The sequence below is a fragment of the Mycteria americana genome, chromosome 16, assembly GCF_035582795.1.
Source record: "Mycteria americana isolate JAX WOST 10 ecotype Jacksonville Zoo and Gardens chromosome 16, USCA_MyAme_1.0, whole genome shotgun sequence".
In the NCBI taxonomy this organism is placed as follows: Eukaryota; Metazoa; Chordata; class Aves; order Ciconiiformes; family Ciconiidae; genus Mycteria; species Mycteria americana.
The window spans coordinates 14,270,300-14,292,721 of NC_134380.1; the positions used below are offsets into that span (position 1 = coordinate 14,270,300).

At 67.6% G+C, this 22,422-nt stretch overlaps 3 protein-coding genes across 6 annotated transcripts; 1 reads left to right on the forward strand and 2 right to left on the reverse strand.

Annotated features, from left to right (window-relative positions):
- Positions 1–319: 319 nt before the first annotated feature.
- Positions 320–10,407, forward strand: GCGR (glucagon receptor). 3 transcript variants are annotated; one of them, XM_075518752.1, is made up of 13 exons: positions 320–519; positions 6,916–7,077; positions 7,367–7,463; positions 7,586–7,693; positions 7,845–7,966; positions 8,105–8,211; positions 8,352–8,505; positions 8,571–8,730; positions 8,819–8,879; positions 9,085–9,154; positions 9,310–9,648; positions 9,772–9,813; positions 9,894–10,407. In XM_075518752.1, the coding sequence occupies exons 2-13, from the start codon at positions 7,027–7,029 to the stop codon at positions 10,188–10,190; spliced, it is 1,608 nt and encodes a 535-aa protein (XP_075374867.1). In that variant the 5' UTR covers positions 320–519; positions 6,916–7,026; the 3' UTR covers positions 10,191–10,407. The 3 variants fall into 3 exon arrangements, with proteins under 3 accessions (XP_075374867.1, XP_075374866.1, XP_075374865.1); XM_075518751.1 differs by lacking the exon at positions 320–519 and having other exon boundaries at positions 5,715–7,077; positions 9,310–9,398; positions 9,510–9,648; XM_075518750.1 differs by lacking the exon at positions 320–519 and having other exon boundaries at positions 5,715–7,077.
- A 5,443-nt stretch (positions 10,408–15,850) lies between these two features.
- Positions 15,851–18,052, reverse strand: MCRIP1 (MAPK regulated corepressor interacting protein 1). Of its 2 annotated transcripts, none has more exons than XM_075518754.1 (5): positions 17,979–18,052; positions 17,837–17,891; positions 17,649–17,767; positions 17,435–17,533; positions 15,851–17,304 (listed from the first exon to the last, which is right to left on the reverse strand). In XM_075518754.1, exons 2-5 carry the CDS (start codon positions 17,842–17,844, stop codon positions 17,240–17,242), a joined length of 291 nt encoding a protein of 96 aa, XP_075374869.1. In that variant the 5' UTR covers positions 17,845–17,891; positions 17,979–18,052; the 3' UTR covers positions 15,851–17,239. The 2 variants fall into 2 exon arrangements, with proteins under 2 accessions (XP_075374869.1, XP_075374868.1); XM_075518753.1 differs by having other exon boundaries at positions 15,851–17,325.
- A 256-nt stretch (positions 18,053–18,308) lies between these two features.
- PPP1R27 (protein phosphatase 1 regulatory subunit 27) lies at positions 18,309–20,420 on the reverse strand. Its single transcript, XM_075518671.1, has 3 exons — positions 19,999–20,420; positions 18,739–18,889; positions 18,309–18,458 (listed from the first exon to the last, which is right to left on the reverse strand). Exons 1-3 carry the CDS (start codon positions 20,183–20,185, stop codon positions 18,335–18,337), a joined length of 462 nt encoding a protein of 153 aa, XP_075374786.1. The 5' UTR covers positions 20,186–20,420; the 3' UTR covers positions 18,309–18,334.
- Between the last annotated feature and the right edge of the window lie 2,002 nt (positions 20,421–22,422).

Below are 22,422 nucleotides of genomic sequence, written 5' to 3' on the forward strand. Positions count from 1 at the left end.
TGCACTGGCCCCCGGGAGCCGCGGGCACCCCCGTCCCGCTGCCTCGGCGCCCGGTGCGCTCCAGCTGCCCCCGCCGCTCCGCCCGCCCCGTCCCCGCCGGCGAGTCCAGCCGGTGCCCGGGAGCGGGGCGGGGCGGAGGAGCCGGCGGCGGGGACCGGCGGCGGGGACAAGCGCCGGCGCCCCCGCAGCTCCCGGGCGCGGCCGCCGGTGATGAGGGGCCGTGCGGGCAGCGTCTCGCCGTGCGCAGCGCCGAGCACCCGGGGCTGGCGGCGCCGGGCGGGGCGGGGGGCACCGGGCTGTGCCCCCCCCGTGCCGGCGGGAGGAGCGGGGCGGCGGGACGCGGCTCCTCGCCCGCGGTCCCTCCCCCCGCACCGGTCCCTCCCCCCGAGCCGCCACAGCCGCCGCCGCCGCGGCTCCGGCAAAAGTTTTCGCCGGAGCGGCCGAGCGCGCCGGTCGCGGTCCCGGTCCCCGCCAGCACCGAGATGCGCCCGGGAGCCGCCGCGAGCCCAGCCCCGACAGGTACGGGCAGAGGGGGGGAGGAGGGAGGGGAGCGCCCATCCCCGCGGTCTCGGGGCTCCCCGTCCGGCGGGATGCCGCACGCCCCGTCGCGTGGACGTGGACTCGGGTGGCAGCTGCGCATCCCCGGGGCCGCGGCTTGAGCCCCGGGAGCGCGGAGCCGCAGCCTCCAGAGCCACCCGGGTGCTGGGTGCCGGCCCCGGTGGGGCTGAGCCCCTCGACAAGGGGTGTCCTGGGCTGGGGGGACCCTGTTGGGCTGTGCCCGCTCCGTGCCTGAGCCGCTGCCTCTGGCATCCTGGGGAAGGGGCTCTGCCGTTGGGCATGTCGGCACCCCTGGGTGCTGCCGTGGCTGTTGTGAGCCCCGGGTGAGTGGTATCAGCCAGGCTCTGACGTGCTGGGAGCAACTCCCTGAGAAGCCCCTCGCCAGGGTGGTGCCCGCTGGATCTCCCTGCCGTGGGCACAGCAGTGCCTGCGGCTTTCTTGCGAGAGGCAGAAGCAGGGGACACTTTTCCACCCTTCCCAGTGCTCCCCAAGCTCTCCGGGTGTTGCAGGGGCCCGTTGTGAGTGCCCTTTGTGACTCTGTCCCGAGCTCTGCTGTGTCAACACGGTGTTGGTAAATGGCTTTGTTTAACCAGGACATGTTGGGTATGTGACCTTGCTGCCCTCGTGGTTGCAAGCGCATCTCCAAAGCAGCTGCCAAGATCACCTCTGCTTGGTGCTGTGCTTCCCAGCCTGGCAGCTCCCTCGGGGCGGCAAGGGAGAGCAGGGCACACTGGTGCCAGTCCAGCTCCCCTCGAGCCGTGGCGGCTGGGCAGGCAGAGGACGGGGAATCTGCTGCTGCCCAGCCAGCACCGCTGAGCGTGCGTCCGCCCAGCGCCTCGCCACGCACCCTGTAACGCAGCTGCCTTGCCCCACACGGCGCTCGGCAGCGCGTGTTTGTTGTGGGTGCCCTGACCCATGCCAAATTCAGTGGTTGCCCCTGTGATTTCCTCGGCTTTATCTGTGCATCGGCAGGAAAATTTAGGGCCTGCAGGACCCCTCCTCGGCATGTTAGTGCCGCCCCAGCTGCCAGCTCCTGTCCTTCCCACCAATCCCCGCTCCTTTCCGCACGCTGCGGTGCAGATTATTTTATGTTCTGTTGCCTGGAGAGGGGAAAAGAAAAAAAGCTGAACGGAGAATAGGCAAAATGTGGATTAAAAATAGTTAATGAAAAAATGTGACCGCAAGCCCTGATCAGCAGTGCAGGGCTGAGACCAGCCGCCGAGCGCAGCACTGCTCCGTGCACCTCGCTGTGCCAGGCAGAGGCAGAGGCAAAGGCAGGGTCTGGGCAAGCTGGACGCAGGGGAGATGGGACGGCCACTCCACTCGGTCCCCCTGTGCTCCTCCATTGCATTCTGCCCTGTCCTGCGTCCCCCGTGGCCAGAGCCCCTGTCCTTGTCTGTCTGCCCCAGCCCAGGGGGTCTGGGGAACTTGGCTGTGAGCAGCAGGCGCCAGCGGATGGCTGGGCACGAGTGCCACCCCACAGCACCACCTGCCTCCGGCGTGGCTGGTGGCTGGCCATGCCAAGGTGCTGCGGGTGCCTTGGGACAGGGAGGGCCTCTGCCAGGACCCCTTCCAGGATGGTCTGCTGTGCGCAATGTCGCTTGCACAACTGCACCTTGGCAGGGCAGGGTTTGAGCTCGCTCCTCGGTGAGGTACCGGGAGGTTGTCCTGAGCTCTGTGATGACCACAGCGTCCATTCGTGACACGAGCTGCTCTGGGGAGGCGGGTGCTGAGCTCCCAGTGCAGGCACGCGTCCGCACACGCCTGTCTGCACTGACCTTTTCCTAGGCTTTTCCCAGTCCTGTGCTTCCCCTGTGACACGCTAACCACACGTGTCACACAGTGTCTCTTGTGCCGTCCTCCTGTATTTCATGGTTTTTCATGCAATGGGGTGAACAAGAAAAACCCGTTTCCCCGAGCCAGGACCGAGGTGCTGTGTGGCTCAGCGTTCCCTCGCCAGAGCCTGCCGGGCAGCAAGGTTATTCGACCACTGCTGGGCTGCCCGGCTGTGCCTGCAGACCACGCTCCAGCTGTGGGAGATGCCCTTGACCCCTTTCAGTATCAGGGCAGTCACGGAGGTGATACAAAGAGCGTTCGTCCTGACGGCACAGGGGCGAGTGCCGTTTGTTTGCATCCTGCGTTGCTGTTGGCGAAAACGCTGTCAGGGTTGGTTTAGGTTTTCTTGGTCCAAAGTGACACAGAATCCGACATCGTCGGTGCCTGGTGACGTTGGCTCTCTCCGTGTGCTGTTGCTCAGTGTTTCCACAATCATGTAGTTCTGTGCAAACGAGCCGCAGTCTTGCAGCACGAGGGCTGCTCCAGGCAGTTCAGCTGTTCCTTTGCTGCCCATGGTCCTTGTACTCGCTTCACGGGGGAGGACTGGAGCAGTTGTGGGTTGCAGGTGGGGAGCTGGGGCCGGCCCCAAGCTCGGGGCAGGGACAAAGGCGGGGACAGCGCAGGGTGCGTGCCAGACCTCCCGGGCCTCCCCGCTCTGGCCGTCTCCCCCCACCGCTTGTCCTGCTTGCCGTGGTCCTGGGTGGAAAGTGGAGCAGCATCTGCGGGGCCAGGCTCGCGCTGGCATTGCATCAGCTCTGGCCCTGCACCATCCCCTCCCCTGCCAAGTGCCGAAGCCCCTGCCGCGCTGGCTTGTAGCTCTGAGCTCAAAGCCAAGCCAGCCGTGGAAAGCGCTGCATTAGCGCACTGGGGGCTAATCCCCGCGTCCGGAGGGCGCGCAGCCCCCACCGCCGCCTCCTGAGCCAGCGGCGCTGCGGTGGGCTGCGGTGGGCCGCGGTGGGCTGCGCCAGCCTCCCGGTGCTCGTATGGGGCCGCGGCTGTGCCGGGGTGCTCCTGGGTCACGTTGCAGATGCCCATGAGCATCCCCGTGGAGGATTCACCAAGCCGCTGATCCGTACAGCCATCGGCCGCAGCGGTCCCAGATGTGGAGCTCGTTCCCTCGCACGTGTGGCGGCAGCCGGTGCCGGGCGCTGGCCGGGGCGGCAAAATCCGCGGGGGAAGCCGGCCTGGGTGGGAGGAAGAGAGCGTCTGTCCCCCGGGCAGGGCCGGGCGCTCGCCGGCCGCGCGGGCTCAGAGCTGCTGCGGGGCAGCGCGGGGCTGCACACCCACGGGTGGGGCCAAAATCCCGGCACGAGCCTTTTCCCAGCCGCTCCCCACGGCCCGGTGCAGCGACGGCAGCGGCACGGCGCGCCCCGGTACTCGGCTCGCCCCGTCCCCTCCCCGGGCTGCGCAGCCCGGTCCCCACCCGCCAGCAGACACCGGGGCTGGCGGCTGCCCCGGGCCGTGAGCCGCGGGGAGGGGGCAGGGCCGGCGGCTGCAGGGAGGCTGGTCGGGGGGGAGAGGGGTCCTTTCTGCGCCCCCGCCTCGGCAGGGGTTGGCACCGCTGGCTCGGGAAGGTGCCCGCGCCGACGCGGGCGGCAGTGGCCGCCCCGCTGCCCCCGCCCCAAGGGCAGATGATGGTGCCTGGGTCTGACACCTCTGGACCCCCAGCACTGGGGCTGCCGGTATGGGCCCCTTCCCCGTGTGGGCGCCGCCGTCCCGGGGCTGGTTCCTCTTTCCTCCTCTCCCGTCACGGGCGCGAGGTCTCCCTCACCGGCAGAGCAGCACCGGGTGTTTGCAGCCCGGCCTCCACGGGGGTCAGCAGCCGCAGAGCCATGACACAGGAACGCACCGCGTTGCCCAACGCCAGCGTGGGGCAAAAGTCCCCTGTGTGCCCACTGCAGTGCGCCACAGCCGCAGCAGATGCACCCGCCCGCATGCCGGCCACCCTCCACCCGGTGCCCACGGCTTGGCGCAGCGGAGGGTCTCCCAAAGCCTGGCCCCGGCTGGGGGTGAGGTGCTGGGGCAGGGGAACGCGGCACCAGGAGCCAGTCGGGCACGGCAGGGTGAGGGGAGGTGGTGACGTGGAGCTGGGTCCCTCCCGCAGCGCTGCCTCTGGCAGCAGTGGACACGGCAGAGAGGGGCTCCTGGCACCAGTGGCCGTGGCATGTCCAGCCAGCAGCGACGGCTGCTCCAAGCACTGTGGGCACCGATGCTGGGCAGTGCCAGCTCCCGGGGAGGTGCTTGGCGCTGCCGGTGGTCCGAGCTGCCCCAGACCCCGCTGTCCCGGCCGCGCAGGGCCACTGCTCCTTCCCTGCCGCTGCCTGTCTGTGCTGAACCGCAGGCAACTGGTCCACGGCCACTCCTGCACACCCACGTGTCTGCTAGAAATAGCCTGCATCTCCGAAAGCGCACCGTGGGGTGGCCGAGCTGCCGGGGGTCCCTCACACCACGGGGAGCAGGGGGCTGGCACGGCGCTGCGGCTGCGCAGCACCGCAGGCAGCTGGGGCAAAGGGCCTGGGCAGGGCCCCGCTGCGAAGCGGGGAGCCCCGTGCCGGAGGCGAGGAGCGTGACCAGCCCCGCGCGCCAGGACCCCTCACCCAGTGCAGTCTGCCCAGCTTGGCTGCGGCAGGGCCCCGGGGCCGGGGGAGCGGCTGCCAGCCCGGGGGGGAGTCTAGGGCAGAGGCGTCCCCGCCGCTAAATCCCATTGCAGGCAGCTAAAAATAGAGACACCTCTGCCCCAAAGCTGCCTCCCTGGGCCGCGGAGAGGGGCTGGCAGAGAGTTCGCTACTGACCCACGGTGCCCAGGAGGAGCGATTCCTCCCGGGGCAGGGATGCTCGGGGCTGGGGCCAGGCACCGGGAGGTTCCCACGGGGCCGGGCCATGGGCAGCGGCAGGATGGGGCAGGTGGGGATGCTGGCAGGGGGCTGAGGGGTGGACAGGGACGGGGCTGCTGGCGTGGGGCTGGCAGGGGACAGGGATGCTGGCGTGGGGCTGGCGGGAGGACAGGGACGGGGCTGCTGGCGTGGGGCTGGCAGGGGGATGAGGACACGGATGCTGGCGTGGGCAGGTGGCCGGCGGGCACCCACCAAAGGTCTCGGTTCCCAGAGCCCACCCAGTGTGCTCTGTCCCAGGAGACAGTTCTTTCTGTCCTGGGACTGTCTAAATAAGGCACGCGCCAGCAGGTCCAGCTCCCCGAGCCGCATCTGGAGCCCCACGCACTGATTAATGAGCTGCTTAGGCAGCCGCTTGCGACATGGCGAGTGGGTCTGCATGGAGGAAACACGACTTTCCCAGGGATAAAAATAGGCATGGGCAGAGCAGCAAGCCCTGGGAGCCGTGGCTGGTCGGGGAGCGAAGTACTCCGCCGGTGCCCAAGGGGGAGGCCGGGCGGGGGGCGATGCCGCCGTGTCTGTGGTGGCACGGGCACTGCTGTCTGCTCTGCCCCCCCGTCCCCTCCCGCTCGGCTGCCCTCACCCCACACGCGCTGTGCCATGGGGCTGCCATCAGAATGGGCCCTTGTCGGAAGAGCTGAAATCCCGCTCAGGAGCCCTGTAACCGGCTTAGGGGGATGGAGGGAATTACGGCGCCTCGTGAGCCAGGCTTTGCACGGGAGCTCCCGGGCGCCGTGTCAGACCAGGCACCGCGTCGCTCGCCCGGGCCGGGGGCGATGGGGCCGTGGCAGCGCAGCCAGGCTGAGCCGGTGCAGGGACCACGGCAGCCCCGCGAGCTGGGGATCCCTGCGGGTTAATGGTTAACAGCCCTGGGACTGGCAGCCGTCCTTGCCGCTTCCCTGCCCACCTCCATCCCCGGGTGGCTGCTGCGGCAGAGCAGACCTGCGGGACCAGGGACGGGGACGGGGCGCCCCGAGGGCCACCCTACGGGGCCGTCCCAGGGGCCTGGCCGCCTCCGCCGCTGGATGCAGATCTGCCCTGAGCGGTGGCGTGGAGGCGGTGGGGAGGGGAGGCAGCCCGGGCGCCAGCCCCTGCCCTGAGAAGATGCTCAGGCATGAGGAGGGGTCCTGGCTGCCGCCGGGGTCCTGGGCTCTCGGGGCTCAGCACTGACGCACCACCGGGCACCAGCACCAGTGTGGGGTGGCCCCGGCCCGGGTCTGTGCGCAGGGGGTCCGGAGGCGGCGTTGCCCTGGGGAGGCAGAGGGGCCCACCCTGCGCAGGGGTGACGTCCCGCACGTGGCTGCGCTCCGGCCACGCGGGGGCTGGGGGTTTCGGCTCGGCGGGCAGAGGGGTGGTGTGGCCGCAGTTCCGATGCCATCCTGGGGAGGAAACGGCAGGTACGCAGCGGCTCTTCAGCCTTGCGGGAAAACACACAAACAACCAGCCGAACGGTAAAGCCAGGCAGGGTAGGGCAAGGACGGGGACTGGAGCGTGGCTCTGTGACAGGGGCCAGCTCTGCACCGGAGCAGCCTCCCCTCCCGTGCCCGCCTGCCCCCGGCCGCACGTCCCCCGGCTCTGCCCCGGGATGGGTCCTGCCGCCTGCGTCCCCGTGACCCAGCGTCTCACGCAGGGTCGCCCACGCCCCAGGGCCCTCGCCGCCAGGGCGGAGGAGCCGCCGAGGGCCGGTAGGAAGCCAGGCACCCCGTGCTGCTCCCCATGCGGCTCACGGCCCGGAGGAGGGATGTCCCAGCCGCGTCTCCTCAGCCTCCTGCTGCTGCTGCTCTGCTGCCAGGTAAGGACGGGCCATCCCGCACGATGGTGCTCTGCCCTGCGACCAGCGGGCTGCCTGCCCCCGAGCTGCCGCCGATGCCCCCCTGCCCGCAGCAGCCCCTCGCCACAGCGTGCTGTGCAGCAGCCGCTGCCCTCTCCTGCCTGCCCTGCCATCCGCACGGCACGGCACGGCACTGCACGGTGCGTTAGCCCGCGCTCGCCCGTGGCCATCCCCGAGCTGGGGTCGCTGCCCTGCCCGGCACGGCGGCCCCCACGGGCAGGGCGTGGGTGACGCTCCCCGGTGCCCCCAGGGCCCCTCCGCCCAGATCACGGATTTCGTCTTCGAGAGCTGGAAGGCGTACAGCGAGGAGTGCCACGGCAACATGAGCCGCCTGCCCGCACCGACAGGTGAGAGCCGGCACGGGGCCCCGGTGGGACGGGACCGGGGGAGCGGGGCTGGCGTGGAGCCTGGCACCCGGCTCCCTGCGCGGGTAAGGCCGAGGGTGCCGCCACGTCCCGTCCCTCCGCAGAGTTGGTCTGTAACCGCACCTTCGACAAGTTCTCCTGCTGGCCCGACACGCCGCCCAACAGCACCGCCAGCGTCCCCTGCCCCTGGTTCCTGCCCTGGTACCAGAAAGGTAACGGCCGGGGGGGTGGAGGGGGGCGCGCACACGTGTGTGCACGCGTGTGTGTGCAGGTGCTGCTCCAGGCGGTCACGCCTGGGCCGATGCACGGCGCCCGTGGTGGCTCCGGGGCCCGGCACACCCCATTGCCCTCCTCCCCTCGCAGTGAAGCACAGACACGTCTTCAAGACCTGCGGGCCGGACGGGCAGTGGGTGACAGGCCCGCGAGGACAGTCCCTGCGCGATGCCACGCAGTGTGAGCTCGACGCTGAGGACCTGGAGGCGCAGGTGGGCAGAGCTGGGGGTGGCCGGCGCGGGGCTCCCTGCCCTGACTGCCCTGCCCTGCCTGCCCCTGCCCTGCCCTGCCTGCCCCTGCCCTGCCCTGCCCTGCCTGCCCCTGCCCTCACTTGCTCCCTCCCTCTCCAGGAAAAATTTGCCAAGACCTATGGCAGCTTCAAGGTGATGTACACCGTGGGCTACTCAGTGTCCCTGTGTGCGCTGCTCCTCGCCCTGGCCCTGCTGCTGGGCTTCAGGTAGGGACGCGGGCACGGCCGCCCGGCTGGGGGGCAGGCGGGGGCCATGCCGGGGGTCTGGGGGCAGGAGATGGGGGGCAGGCGGGGGCCATGCCGGGGGTCCGGGCGTGGGCACTGATGGCGGCTCCCCGCCTCCGCAGCAAGCTGCACTGCATGAGGAACTACATCCACATGAACCTCTTCGCCTCCTTCATCCTGAAGGGCGTCTCCGTGCTGGTCATCGACGCCCTGCTCAAGACCCACTACAGTGACAAGATCGACGACTACAATGTGCACATCTGGCTGAGCGACGAGGTGAGCCACGGGGCTGGCGGGGCCGGGGGCGCGGGCTGCGTGGCAGCCCTGACCCCTGCTCGCAGGCGGCCGCGGGCTGTCGGGCGGCCACGGTCTTCATGCAGTATGGCATCGTGGCCAACTACTGCTGGCTGCTGGTGGAGGGCATCTACCTGCACAACCTCCTGGTGGTGGCCGTCTTCTCCGAGAGGAGCTACTTCACCCTCTACCTGTGCATCGGCTGGGGTGAGTGCGGGCGGGCTGGCTGCCCTTCCTCCGGCCCCAACCTTGACCCCACAGTGCCTCACCTTCCCCCTACCCACCTCCCCTCCAGGGGCACCCGTGCTGTTCCTCATCCCCTGGGTCATCGTGAAGTTCCTCTACGAAAACATCCAGTGAGTACCAGCCCCTGCAGCGGGTCGGCACCTGCGGGTGCGCGGGGCACGGGAGGGTGCACGTGGGACACGTTGCGGGATGCTGGGGACGGTGTGATGAGCGCGGACGGACCCCATGCCATCGCCCCCTGCAAGGAGCAGGGTGCTGGGCTGTTGCACTCGCTCGGCTGGGGCTGCCCGGCAGTTCCTGTCCCCCTCCCTGCAGGTGCTGGACCACCAACAACAACATGGGCTTCTGGTGGATCCTTCGCTTCCCCGTGTTCCTGGCCATCCTGGTGAGTTGGGGGCTGCGGCTCTGCCCGCTGCAGACCTTTGCTCAGCATCTGCGAGGGCCCCGAGCCTGCTGCGAAAGGGGCTGCCCTGGACAGGGGCCAGAGCCGCCCTGCCTGCCCCTGCCCTGCCCCTCATGGCTCGCTCCGCTCCATCGCAGATCAACTTCTTCATCTTCATCCGCATCATCCAGATCCTCGTCTCCAAGCTCCGCGCGCACCAGATGCGCTACACTGACTACAAGTTCAGGTGGGCAGCGGCACAGCCCCGGCCCCGCGTGCCCACGGTGCACACGCTGGGGTGTGTACGCGTGCGCGCCCACCCTGTGACCCCAGCACTGACGGGCCCCTCTCCGCGCAGGCTGGCCAAGTCCACGCTGACCCTGATCCCACTGCTGGGCATCCACGAGGTGGTCTTCGCCTTCATCACGGACGAGCATGCCCAGGGCACCCTGCGCTATGTCAAGCTCTTCTTCGACCTCTTCTTGAGCTCCTTCCAGGTGAGCCCAGCCCCACACGGGACGGGCCCTCCGCAGGGACCCTGCGTCTCGGGAGGGACCAGACCCAGGGTTGGGGTCGGGGTCTGGCCACATGCCTCTCACGCCTCTCCTCCCTCTGCCCAGGGGATGCTGGTGGCCATTCTCTACTGCTTCGTCAACAAGGAGGTGAGCGGGATGGCGTGGGAGCGGGCAGCCGGGGGAGCCCGGGCAGCTGTCGGGGCCACGCTGACGGCGGCTGCTCGCAGGTGCAGGCAGAGCTGCTGAAGAGGTGGCAGCGCTGGAAGCTGGGGAAGGACCTGGCGGAGGAGTACAAGCACACCTACAGCCACGCGCCCAGTGCCCGCAACGGCGCTGGCAGTGCCTGCGAGAAGCACCAGCTGGTGAGCGGCTGCGCCAACGGGCTGGGGCGCAGCCTGGCCGCCGTGCGCCCCGGCACCCACTACCTCGAGAGGACCGGCCGCAGCACCGCCGAGCACCTCGCCCTGGGTGACCGGCACCACTGCTACGAGTTCCCCGAGACCACGGCCGAGAGCCACTTCTGAGCCTGCAGCCGGAGTGGGAGGGCTGTGCTGGTCCCGCTGCCGCAGGCTGAGCCAGCTGGGGCGGCCACCGCCTCCCTCCCCAGCCCCGTCCTCCTCCGGGCGCCGCGCAGGCTGCGCGGGACCCTGCCCACCCCGGCGAGGACGCTGCGCCGTGCTGGACGTGCACGGCATGATGGACGTGGCTGGGCCAGCTGCGGGTGAGGCACGGCGAGCGGGACCTGGACCTCTGTGGGGAGGGGATCTGTGGGGCGGGGGGATCTGTGTGGGGGTGGGGGGTTCATCCTGTGGTGCTGCCCTCGTGCGCCTTCGAGACCCTTTGCGCAGTGCTGTAATTTATCTGTTGTAACTGTAAATAGGTGTGGGCCCGTGCTGGGCTGCAGGGCCAGTTCTGCGTGCGCCTCTCTGTCCGGAACGGGTGTCCAGGGTGTGGGGACTGGGGACGCCGTGGCCCCAGACCGTGCCCGCGAGCACCCACAGGTGATGGCCACTGCCATGGAGGGGGAGCTAGGCCACCTGGCATGGATGGGCTGCACCAGAAGACAGCCCTGCTGCCTGCCCCACAGCCTCGCTGCCTGCCCTGCTGCCTGCCCACAGGTGGGCAAGGCAGATGTGAGGCAGCGGCCACTGCAGCGCTGCCGGACAGGGCTCCAGCTCCCCGCCAGCACGCATTCTCCTCTGGCCGCTAATCGGCTCTGTCCTCTCACTGCCAGGAGCCCTTAATTAAATCATTTGGCTCTGCCCGCTGGCACCCCCTCTCTCCTGGGTGAGCCAGCCAGCAGCACCGAGCACTGTGAGCAGTGCCACGGGGTGCGGGGCTGTGGGTCCCCCTGTGCCGGCGGGCCGAGCTGGCTGTCCGTGGCTGGGCGGGAGCGCGGTGGGCTGGCACCCTAAGAGGCTTGGGCCGTGCACATGAGCACTAAGCCCGGATGCCACGGCTTTGGGCACCACAATCGCCTGGTGTGCAGGGATTAGCCAGGCGCACCGCCCCGGCCGGGGCACCCTGCCTGATGGGTGGCGGCGGGACAGACAGACAGACAGCTCTGCCGCGACCCCCTGCCGCCTCACAGGCCCTGGGCATGGGGCACCGCCCATCACCTGCCGCGGTCGGCCCCGCCTGGCCCTGAGCAGATGACGGTCCCCGGCTGTCCGGACCCCACGCGCAGCCCGGCGCACGGGACGTGACAAGTGGGGCGAGCGCTTGGAGCCGTGCCCCGGCAGCCACCGGCAGCCCCACACAGTAACCAGCAGCTCTGGGCAGGCGGTTGCCCCCCACCGCCAGATCCCGCCCTGTCCCAGCATCACCCGCACCGCCACAGCCACAGCCCTGCCATGAGGGATGGCGGGAACCGCGCCGGCTGGCCGGGGGCTGGCGGGGTCCCAGACCGCTGCGAGGGCGCGGGCGTCAGCGTGGGGAGGGCATGCCCGCAGCGCCGGCCCTGGCTGCGCGGCGCTTGGCTCCCAGCGGCAGCGCCGTGCCGAGCACGCAGTAATTTTCCTCTGTTTACTTGACAGCTTGCCGTCTGTCCTGGCCGAGTGGGAACCCGGTGTCCAGGGGCCGGTGCAGCGCAGGCAGCGGGGACGTGGGGTGGAGGGGTCTGGGCCGTGGCGCCAGGGGCTGCAAGCCTACGGCAGCGACGCTGTGGGGCAGCGCGGCGGTGCCGTGGGGACGCGTGACGCGTGGGGGAGCGATGCTGTGGGGTTGAGCGGGCAAGGGGAGGGAGGCGCAGGGGTTCGGGTCTGCCTGGGCCCCCGGGTGCGGGGATGGGGATGGGAAGGGGGACAGGGATGGACCCTGCCCAGAGCTGCGGTGGCAGAGCCGGCCAGGGCAGCCCCTGCAGAGCCGCTGGCCCCCACGGCCGCTGCCGTCACTGCGGCCTCCTGACGCGGTAACGAGCCTAATTGAGGCAAATTGCTGGAGCACGAAGCGGTTTCTGGGAAGGTAAATATGGTCATCGAGCGGCGCCGGGCCCTGCGCCTGTTGCTCCAGCGTTGCCATGGCAACACCCCACAGTCGTCCCCCCGTGGCACCGTGACGCCCCACTGGGGCCAGGCTGGCCCCACGGCACCGAGGGCGCAGGGACACCCCCCCCACACCCCCCACACCCCCACCCCCCCCAGATCCTGCCCAGGCAGGGTGACGTCCAGTGCCAGGACGTCACATCTGCCGCACCACGACGGGGACCCTTCGGGGACCCCGAGCCAGCCCCAGCCCACGAGGCGTCCCTGCGGTAGTGCCCTGCGTCCCCCCGGGGCCATGGGGCAGCCCCCGGCACTGCCCCGCGTCCCCACAGCCCCCTGTCCCCCACACAGCCCCGTGCCGTGTGCCGCCATCCCGCCCACGGCTGGGCCCGGCAGCCCGAGGGCTCTGTGTGGGGGTGGCGGATGCCGAGAGGGCCGGGGCACGTGGCAGGGGCTGGCTGGGGGGTCAGAGCTGGCAGCGCCGGGCACAGCCCCCAGCAGGGACAGCGTCTGCTGGCGGCCGGGAGCCCCCGTGCACGTGCCCGGTGTCCCCGTAGCACCCGCTGCCAGCCTGGCTGCTGCCCCGAAGCCGGGGCGCTGCCGGGGCCGCAGGGCTGAGCGGGCAGCCCCTGTGCCCTGGGCGTCCCCCTGCTCCCACAGAGCCACGTGCCCCAGCCAGCGGCTCCCACCTGTGGCCAGCGGCTCCCGCCTGTGGCCAGCGGCTCCCTGGCACACGTGGACCCCCAGGACTGCTGGGCACGGCCCCTCCTTGGGCTGCGGCAGAGCTCCTGGGGGAGAGGCAGCAGGGCGTCCCGCGGCCCCGGGAGCAGGGCCAGCCCTGGCCCAAGGAGGTAGCGCCCACGGGGCTGCCATCGGCGTCCTTGCACGTCGCCGTGGAGAGCCTCTGGAAGGGGACAGCCCACCGCCCCTGCGCTGCCGTGCCCACCGGCTGCCGGGGCTCTGCCTGCGCCCAGGGCTGAGGGCAGAGCCTCCACTCACAGCGGGTGCCTGCGGGACGTGGCGCCCACCCTACACCGGGCTGCGGGACAGGCAGGCAGGACGTGAGTGGCTTGGCGAAGGCTGCTCCTGCCCCTTGCCCCAGGGACCCTGCTGGGGCCCCAGCGAAGGCTGGGGCTGGGGGACCCTCCCTGCCGTGGCCTGGCACTGCCCACGGCGACATCCCCGTGTGCACCCTGACGGCTCCCGGCACAGCACCAGCGCCAGGCTGCGGGCAGCACCGCCTGCGCGCCCACGCGCCCGGGGCACATCTCGGGCAGCGCCGCCTGCACCACGCGCGCGCACACGCGTGCACGCACGCTCCCAGACGCTCGCCTCGGCCGCCTGGTGGGAGCCGCCCGATCCCAGCGACCGGCGGAACGGAGGCACAGCCACCAGCCCGCTAGCCCGCATGCCCCGGGCAGACAGGCCCGGGGGCAGAGGCCGGACTCGGCCGCAGCGCGAGTCCCTGGCTGTGGGGCTAAACCCAAGGCGTGGAGCGGGGCCGGAGCGTTAAATCAGCACTCGCCGCCCGACCCGGCCTGCCCGGGCAGCGGCTCCCCTGCGGCTGCAGCCAGGCGCCCGGGGCTGCGGCGCCTCGCAGGAATATTCCCACTTTATCAAGGGAATTGAGCACCGCAAATTGGTCTTCTAAGTAGATTCTGTCCGCTGCCGTCCCCTCTTCCCACCGCTTAATTTGATGATACAACACATACCTCTCTTCCTCCCACCGTTTAATCTAATGATAAGCACCATATCCGAGTCACAGGGAAAATAAACCCTTGACGAGTTCGATTTTTATAGGTAAACAGCCTGATTTCTGTGGCCTGCGGCCTCGCTCTCTTGCAGGGGCACCCCCCCCCACCTGACTTCCACACTTCTCCTGCGCCACCTCACCGCCCTCACCCCCATGGTTTGTTATTAGTCTTTATAAAAATTGCCTGTTTATAGAATGATTTTTGTACGACATTTCATTAGAGTTCGAGCGGCTGCTTTGCCTCCGGCTTTACAGCACCCAAGCCAAGAGAAAAACAAGGCAGAGGCTGGCGGGGTTGGGCTGCAAAGCCCCCGCACGTGCCCTCAGGCTCGGGGACACCGCTGCAGCCCCCAGGATGGCCCCGACGAGGTCTGTGGCACGTGCCCAGCTGCGGGGACCAGTGCCGGGCCCCACGGCAGCTGGCCGGCAGCCTGCCCGGGCAGGGGAGGAAGGGGGTGGGCACCGCACAGACCCCATCCCACACCGGGCCGTGAGCCCCGCCGGGCACAGACAGAGCCAGCCGGCTGCAGCTCTCCACGCCGGAGTACGGGGACGCGACCCACGGACGAGCTGCTCGGGGGCTGCCGCAGTCCGACCGCACCGGCCGTGTGCGGCCGGCCCCCGGCGTGCTGGGGCAGCTCTCGCCCACGCACGCAGCCCCGTCCCGCCGCCCTCGCACCACGCACCGCTCCCTCCCTCGGGCGGCCCCCCCCGAGGCGCAGGGGCTCCCCAACCAGCCGGCTGGCATGGGGCGCCTTCCTCCAGTGCCACCGGCCCCAGCGGAGCCCCCGCCCATTCCCCCCGCACGCACGGACCCAGGACACGGCTCCAGGCGCGCTCAGGGCTTCCAGCCAGGGCAGCCCTGCTCAGCTCCACGCTCCCCGGACACGAGGCACGCCACGGGGACTGTCCTGCAGGAAAGGGCAAAGGAGAGGGGCCACGACAGCGATAACCATCACCTCTTGCCCCTGCTCTCCCGAGGGCACTCGCTCCCCGCAGGCTGCGGTGAAGCGGGGCCTGGCTGCGCCGGGGCGAGGGAGCGGGCCCAGGGGCGGCTCCGGCAGAGTCGGCTGCAAGAGGGGCCGAGGCACCGTCCCGCCGTGCCAGAAGCGGGCAGCGCGCCCCGGCATGCGAGCGCCCTGGGAACGTTTTGGTGATGGGAGGTAAACAGGGTCGTGCCTAAGTGTAAAGAGATGCACTTGAGGAGAAATTCTAGCAATGCTAAGTATAGTTTAAATGCCATTAAAGCAGGGGAGGGAAGAAGATACGAGTGTATTAATAGTCTCAACATTTAAATCTTTGGTCCAGCGACAGCTCCTAGGATGCTGGCTCGCAGGAGGGCTGCCAGAGCCCAAGGGCATTGTGCTACCGGCATGCAGCGCCGGGCCGCACATGCCTGCGGTGAAATTAAGAGCCCGGAGCAAGTGCAAGGGCAAGATCCCTTCTGGAAAAAAAAATAAAGAAATAAAAATAAGAGGCTTCTGCTCTCTGTGTTACTTCTCCTTAGGACTGGGTCAGGCCTGAAAAGGCAAGGCAAGCCCTGAGTCTTTATCACCAGCGCTTAAGTCTAAAATGGAAAACACAGGGCTTCAGCCACAAAATGAGAACGTTTTGGAAGTCTAAAAAAGGGAAGAACAAGGGCCCTGCCCCAGCAAGGCCGCAGGCGCACACGGGCCAGCACCAACAGTGCAGCGGGCACAGGCAGCCGAGGAACCAAGGGGGGGATCGGGCAGGGAACAGCCCCCGGGGACGCTGCGGCTAAGACGGCACTCTCCCAGGCCTTCGCAGTGTCGCAGCGGGCATGGCACACCAGCACCATCAGGAGCGGCCGGGCAGCGTCCCGCCAGGCACAACCGCTGCGGCAAACAGTGCAGAGATCGGTCCTGCGCCCGGCCGAGGCAGCCGCGGAGCAGGGGCTGTGGTGGGCAGCGTCACATGGAGGCAGACCCAAAAGGACACCAGCTTTTATTTACAACACTCCTCAAGTGACAGACAACAGAAAAAAAAAAAAGGGAACAGTATAGCTCAACGACTCAACAAAGGAAAGGTTAATGGCAGCCACAACTCCCCCCGCACCCCTCCTGAAGCCCACTGGCACTGGGCAGGGCCCCCGGCAGCCCCCTCCCTGCCGGCTCGGAGCACAGGCAGGCAAGGGGCTGCTTCCCACCGCTCCCCACGGTCTTCTGGGGCAGAGACGCGGCCAGCACGGCTGCTCTGCTCAGTCGGGTGAGGATGGCACAGTTGCTCCCCCTCGCTCAGAGGCGATGATGCAGAAACCACCCGAGCCTTGCCAGGAGTGAGGGTCCCAAGAAAGCCCCCCCTGGGGCGAGTTACACAGCAGCCCCCACGCAGTGACGTTTCTGCCAGCGGTGGAGGCCAGATCTCTTCCAAGGGTGCACGTCTGGAAACTGGTGTTAGTATTGAACAGCACGGCGCTGCTCAGGCAAGGATGCCAACGAGCTTCCTTCCGCACAGTCAGCACCAGCCGCCCCCCACTGCTGCTACCTCCCGCGGAGCTGCCAGAGCACTGAGGCCGGGGGGGGCTGAATGCGGCCCAGCACCCCCCTCGGAGCACCTCTCGGGCGCCTGGGGCTGGGGCCGGTGCTGACACCCCGCCTCCATCTGCAGGGAGAGGGGAGCAGCTCCATCTCCAGCACCACAGGGATCCGGCCCAATCTAAGCATGAGGAAAATCCGGCCTGGGATACGGACCCACGAGCTCTGGCAGCACTGGAGTCCCAAGCACTAGCAGCCCAGGCACAAATGAAGCCCTCCCACAAGGGAGCACGGAACAGCCCGTGTGCCCTGCCCAGCAGGCAGCTGCACGAAGGGTGCTGAACTGGGGCTGCCTGTCTGTCCCACGGCACAAGGACAGAACCACCTCTCCTTCCTTCTCCCCCCGGCCTGCCCCAGCAGCTGTGGGTCCTTGGTGCACAGAAGGGAGCGGAGAACTAGCGCTGCCTCTACCGACAACACAGCCGCTCTGCTCTGCCCTGCCACGCACCAGAGCCCAGGGAGCCCATGTACTCAGCGCGCCAGGGGCAGAGATGGAAGGAGAACGGGAGACCTGTGAGCCCAGCGTGAAGTGGGGAAGGACAGCTTGAGGCCAGAGAAAGCTACGAGTGGGGGGCTGGAATCCTTTGCAACAGGCTCTGGGCATCCTCAGTGAGCCCCTGAGCATCTTTGATTTCAGGTAGCTTCAGAGCCAGCCCCAAAGCTGACTGGCTCTCCCGCGGGCTTTTGGGAGTACAGACCAGAGGAGGAAATCAACACAAAATCTCAAATTAAATCTGCTTGAGGACCTTAGGAGACCAGCCGATCCACAGGGAGGACCCGCCTTAGGACTTCTTTGCATCCTGTGTGTTCCTCCTCTTCAGATCACCCAGGTCGACAGGTTTAAACGCTGCAGGGATGACAGGAGAGACTTTGGCGGCAGAGGCCGCATCGCAGCCCCCTCCCAGCCCGCGCAGGCTCCCTGGGGCTGGCCATCCCCGCCGGCAGGAGCCGGGGGGGGTGCCCCTCGCCCCCCTCACCTTTGAGGCTAGGGTTCGGCATCTTCTCCACGTACTCCTCGACCAGGCTGCGCTCGGAGCCCATCTGGGTGCGCAGGTCGCGCTCCACGCACTGCCAGGCTGCGGGGAGGCAGGGGTGAGGGGGCCGCTCGCCTCAGGCGGCACCTGGCCACAGGCCCGGCCGCAGCCGGGGCCCCCCGAGCCCCGGGGCCCCGCGGCCTCCGCCTCCGCTCACCCTCGTAGATGAAGCGCACGTTCTCCTCGTGGGCCGGCGTGAAAATCTCGCTGCCGGCGCCGGGGGAGCGCGGGCCGCCGCTCCGCTTGCCGTTGTAGACCACGCGGGACACAGGGGAGCTGAAAGCGAAGCGCGGGGCTGAGCCGGGCCCGGGGCCGCGGCTGGGCCCGGGCCCGGGCGGGGCTCACCTGGCCATGGCGTCGTCGGTGCGGCGGCGGCTCGGCTCGGCGCGGCGCGGCTCGGCTGCGGGGAGAAAGGAGAGGGCGGCCAGGCCGGGGCTAGGCCGCGGGCCGCCCCCCGCCCGTCGCCATGGCAACGCGCGCCCCTCACCTAGGCCCGGCTCCCGCCTCCGCTCGCCCTCGGGCCGCGACGGAAGCACCGCAGCGCGCAGTCGCAGCCCCGCCCCCGCGTCGGCCCCGCCCCGCCCGCTCCCCGGGCCACGACGTCACCGCCGCCCCGGCCCGGCCCCGGCCCCGGCCCCGGCCCCGGCCCGGCGCAAGGAGCGAGGGAGGCGGCGTGCGAGATGCTTTATTGGAAAAGTACAAAGTGGTTCCCGAGACGCGGTACCGAGCGAGCCCCCGCCCGGCCGCCGGCCCAGGCCCAGCCCAGGCCCGGCCCCGGCCCCCGGGCCCGGCGCAGCCCCGCCGCCCCGGCCCCTCGAGGCCGGCTCCTCGGCGCGCCCCGCCTCAGTCCATCGTGGTGGCTTGGAAGAGCTCCACCAGGTCCTTGTACTCGGGGTCGATGAGGTCCGAGGGCTTCTCCCCGGCGTCGGTGGTGGCCTCCAGGCTGGCCCCGAGGGAGATGAGGTACCTGCAGGGGAGAGGGCGCTGAGCCGGCGGGGCCCGCGGCCTGCCGGGCCCGCGGCCTGCCGGGCCGCCCTGCCAGCTGGCGGGGCTCCCCGGGCCCCGCTGCCGCCATGCCCGGGCGCAGCCGCGGGGAGCGTTAAGGCCCGGGCGGTCCCGCGTGCACCGGGCGCCCTCCCGGGAGGAGAGGCCCGGAGCCCGGTCCAGCGCCGTGGCCGTCGGCTGTGGTTCTCGGGGCTCTGCGACACGGGGGCGTCCCGTCACAGCCCGGGCGAGGTGCTCCTCACCTGGCTATGTCAGCATAGCCGTCGCTGCAGGCCATGTGCAGGGGCGTCCACCCATTCTCATCTTTCTGGTGGATGTCAGCGCCGTATTTAACCAGGAGCTTGACACAGTCCAGGTTTCCAGTCAGCACAGCTTCGTGGAGGGCTGCCATGCCTAGAGGGAAAGGATTTGTTAGCTCTGGACTGGGGGAAGCGTCTCCAAATGCTGAGCTTACAAGTGCGAGTCGTTCACAGCCCAGGAAAGAGGGGTGCCAGCAAACCCTCGTTATCAGGGAGATGAGTTTGGGGAAAGAAACAAAGACTGAGGAAGCAAGACGAGCTGCCGCAGGTTTCTGTTCCCCTTAAATAGCATAAATATCCTCTCTGAGATGGCATAGCACCCACCTCCCCACTGGGACAGGCAGGACAGATTAAGGGAGGAGAAGCTGCCCCCCTCCTGCAGAGCTCCCAGCCAGCGGCCTGCCCCGAGACCCGGCCAGGACTCACACAGGGACACGAGAAGAGCGTCTCCGGGGTCCTGCTCTGTCCAAGTTTCGGAAGCTCCTTACAGAGCAAGTAATGAAGCAATCAGTAAACAGAGGGGGAAGCTGGGGTCATTTGAGACCCTGTCTCCATGGCCATGTGACAGCAAAAGCTGATGCCAAACACAAGAAAGGGACAAATCTGGGCTCTGCACCAGCCAGTATGGATCAAAGCATTCCATGAACAGTCGCTAGTGAGGTTGGGTGGAAACATAACACAATGCCTTCCCCACGAACGTAAATGCCACAAGTCCACAGATCCACACATGCGAGAAAGAATAGTGTTTGTAAGAAACGGACAGAGCCAGAAACAAAATGCAGAGCCTTGTTTCTCCCCGCTCTTTCCCCCAAGCCGGGGCAGAAGGCAGGAGCCCCGCTGTCCTGTCCGGAGCTCCACAGACCAGCCTGTGCTCACAGCTCCTTTCCTAGGTCCCACCACACTGCAGGTGCACCATCATGCCTTGACAGGGCCCAGGGGGTAAGCCTCCCCCCTTCCTACAGCATGCGCTGACCACGCCGTTGAGGGGAGATGTTGGGGCACGGGGCTCTCTTGGGCCCTGCTTGGCAATGTTGGGGGTGGTACCCCTCACTAGGGAGGAAAACAACTCGATTCCAACCCGTCACCCTGCCGAAGGCGGCCCACATCCTAGCTTTGGCTGCACAGCTCTCTCCTCTCCCTCGCAGCCCAGCTGAGCCATGCTGCTGCGCAGATTCCACCTCTGCCAACCCCGGCAGCACTCACCAGAAGGGTAGATGGTGTCCAGCGTCACCTTCCTGGCACGTATGAATCTGCCCACCTGCTCCAGGTCCCCCTGCCTGATGTGGTCCTGAAAGACGACGTCGTTGGGGAAGCGCACAGTGCGCGAGGCTCTCAGTCTCCGGGCATACCGACTGTACCGGGGCATTGAGACTGGGTAATAGTCCTTCATGCTGATCGCGGCCTTCAGGCACTGCAGAGGAAGAGGAGCAGCAGAGGCATGGGGGGCTGTAGGAGCGGCCGCAGTTGCTCAGTGCTCGGCCCTACCACTCGCTGGCCTCCTAGCGCTGCTTTCTCCTCTTCTGCCTGTCAGGTCCCTCCTCGCTATGGAGGTGTGATGGCACCCGCACCGCTGCGCTCCCTCCGCGCCCGTGTCTGTGCCCCCGCTGGGCGCGAGTCCCTCTCGCCGGCAAGGAAGCAGCGGCCGCCAGGCTCTCCCTACACTCCTATGCCGCATGCAGGAGGTGGCGCTGGGCTCACGCCGGTCACCCGCAGGCCCTTGGCCCAGGACTGATGGTTCCCCAGGGGCATCGCGTTATATAGGCTCCCGGGGGCTATTTTGAGGACATGCAGCTCATGCTATTTGCCACGATACTTTGTAATCGAGCCGCCCGGGCCCACAGCCTCCCACTTTTGGGCAGAAGTTGGTGTCTCATCTTACCACCCACCTGTTGATGTGCCCATCCAAGGGGTCAAACCTACTGTTGCTTTTGCATGGATGGCTCTTCAGAGGAGCCCAAGGGCCTGAAAACGGAACTTCCCAGCAGCAAGACCTCACACATGCGCGTGCAGGCAGGCACACGTGCCAGGGAAAAGACACGAGCACGATCACCAAGCAAGGGGAACCAGCCGCTCATGTACCAACCAGCCAGCGCAATGCAGACGTGTCAGAGCTATGGTGCCAAATACATTCAGAGCTAAGTCACTCTCCTGTAGTTGCATCAGACGACTTGAAAGGAGCAGAATGAGCTGTGCTGCCCAGCACGACTGCGAGACAGCATATAGCTAAGCATGGAGAACACCACCAGCATGCGGGATATTATCAGCGCCCTTGCGAGGACAGAGGTGCTGATGGTGCTCCTGGTGCAGGCGCAGAACCAGAAGCCTACCATGCCAGTCCACGGCGTTCAACGTCCTACTTCACAGAACCAGCGGCAACGCAAGAGCAGGCTTCTACAGAACAGCCTCAGAAGAATAGCTGAAGAATAGCACCACCACCAGACAAGTCCTGCATTCATTACTCTCCAGCTGTAGCTGTCAAAGGCCCAAAATGGACCGTTTGCCACAGAGGAATATTTCAGATGCACCAAGGGTTCAAGTGACAACTGCTCCTCCATCCTTTTTCCCCATCAAAGTTTGGTCATTTCAGATACACGAGCATGTGGTGCTCTGTTTCGTGCTGATGGGGATTGTCCAGGCAGGACAATGAACTGCCCTGCAGTGCATCAGGAGAAATCCCTGTCCTGTGTTAGGAGTCACAGAGATTTCATTCTGCCCCTTCTGCGGCAGACCCTCATCCTGAACCCCTGCCAGCAGTGAGGCTGACTGCTCCGTCAGCCACGCACCTGAGAACTGTCTGCTGCACTTTTTCATCTTCTGGCAAACACATTGATCTTTTTGCTGAGCATCTCTGCTCGGCAGTACATCAGACAGAACACTGTGCGATAGGAGGCTGAACTATCTGCTGTGGAGACAGAACGCTTTTAGCCTGCTTTCTTGGAACAGCAATTAGTTGTGTACACAAGATGACTCTGATGGAGTCGGGCTCTGCCAAGAGCAGCCTTGGTGTACGAGAAAAGCCCCCCTCCTCCGAGCTGAGCAAGGCAGGTCTCAGACCATAAACAAAGAACCACTGCAGAGCTCAGCCTTGTTTACACTTTAACTGGCTCCACAAATGGACCTTTTTGAGCCAAGTCCTAGCCAGCACCTTCCAGTGGAACTTCTTACTAGCAGCGCTCTATTCCTCCCCACCCTGAAACACAAAGCAGCTTTCTTACTCGGAAGCAGCTACCACTGCCAGCCCTGACACCGGCCACTAGCACTGCCTGCTCTGTTGGGGTACGGCAATGGCAGCAGGGCTGCACCAAGAACAAGTCCCCTGCCTGCCTTCAGACACGCGAGGTCGCAGCCCTGGAGGGAGGCATCTTCAAAGATCCTTCTCCTCGTAACTGCGGGTAACGGTCACAAACACAACACAACTGACAGAACAGGCAGTAGCAAACACTGTTCTCTGATCCCACAGTCAGCGAGTGCCTGTCCAGCCCCGGCCCCGCTGCGCCGAAGGTTCACGCACACCACGCCAGGACTCGGCAGGGGCTCTGTTCCCAGGGGAACCACAGCAGGAGGCTGGAGCTGCTGCTGCACACAAGTGGCGTACAGCGCTTCTGTTCTACCACCCCAGCGCACCCA

Bases quoted from the DNA above. Each gene is read 5' to 3' on its own strand.
- GCGR (XM_075518750.1), top strand. From the start codon at position 6,400: ATGAGGAGGGGTCCTGGCTGCCGCCGGGGTCCTGGGCTCTCGGGGCTC. The intron at 7,694-7,844 runs GTAACGGCCGGG...CTCCCCTCGCAG, and splicing joins CCTGCCCTGGTACCAGAAAG to TGAAGCACAGACACGTCTTC. The intron at 9,649-9,771 runs GTGAGCCCAGCC...CCCTCTGCCCAG, and splicing joins TCTTCTTGAGCTCCTTCCAG to GGGATGCTGGTGGCCATTCT.
- MCRIP1 (XM_075518753.1), bottom strand. The intron at 17,534-17,648 runs GTGAGCGGAGGC...GCCTCCCCGCAG, and splicing joins CGTGCGCTTCATCTACGAGG to CCTGGCAGTGCGTGGAGCGC. The intron at 17,326-17,434 runs GTGAGGGGGGCG...CTGCCGCCAAAG, and splicing joins GCCGAACCCTAGCCTCAAAG to TCTCTCCTGTCATCCCTGCA.
- PPP1R27 (XM_075518671.1), bottom strand. From the start codon at position 20,185: ATGAAGGACTATTACCCAGTCTCAATGCCCCGGTACAGTCGGTATGCC. The intron at 18,890-19,998 runs GTGAGTGCTGCC...CTTTCCCTCTAG, and splicing joins GGACACCATCTACCCTTCTG to GCATGGCAGCCCTCCACGAA. The intron at 18,459-18,738 runs GTGAGGAGCACC...TCTCCCCTGCAG, and splicing joins GGCTATGCTGACATAGCCAG to GTACCTCATCTCCCTCGGGG.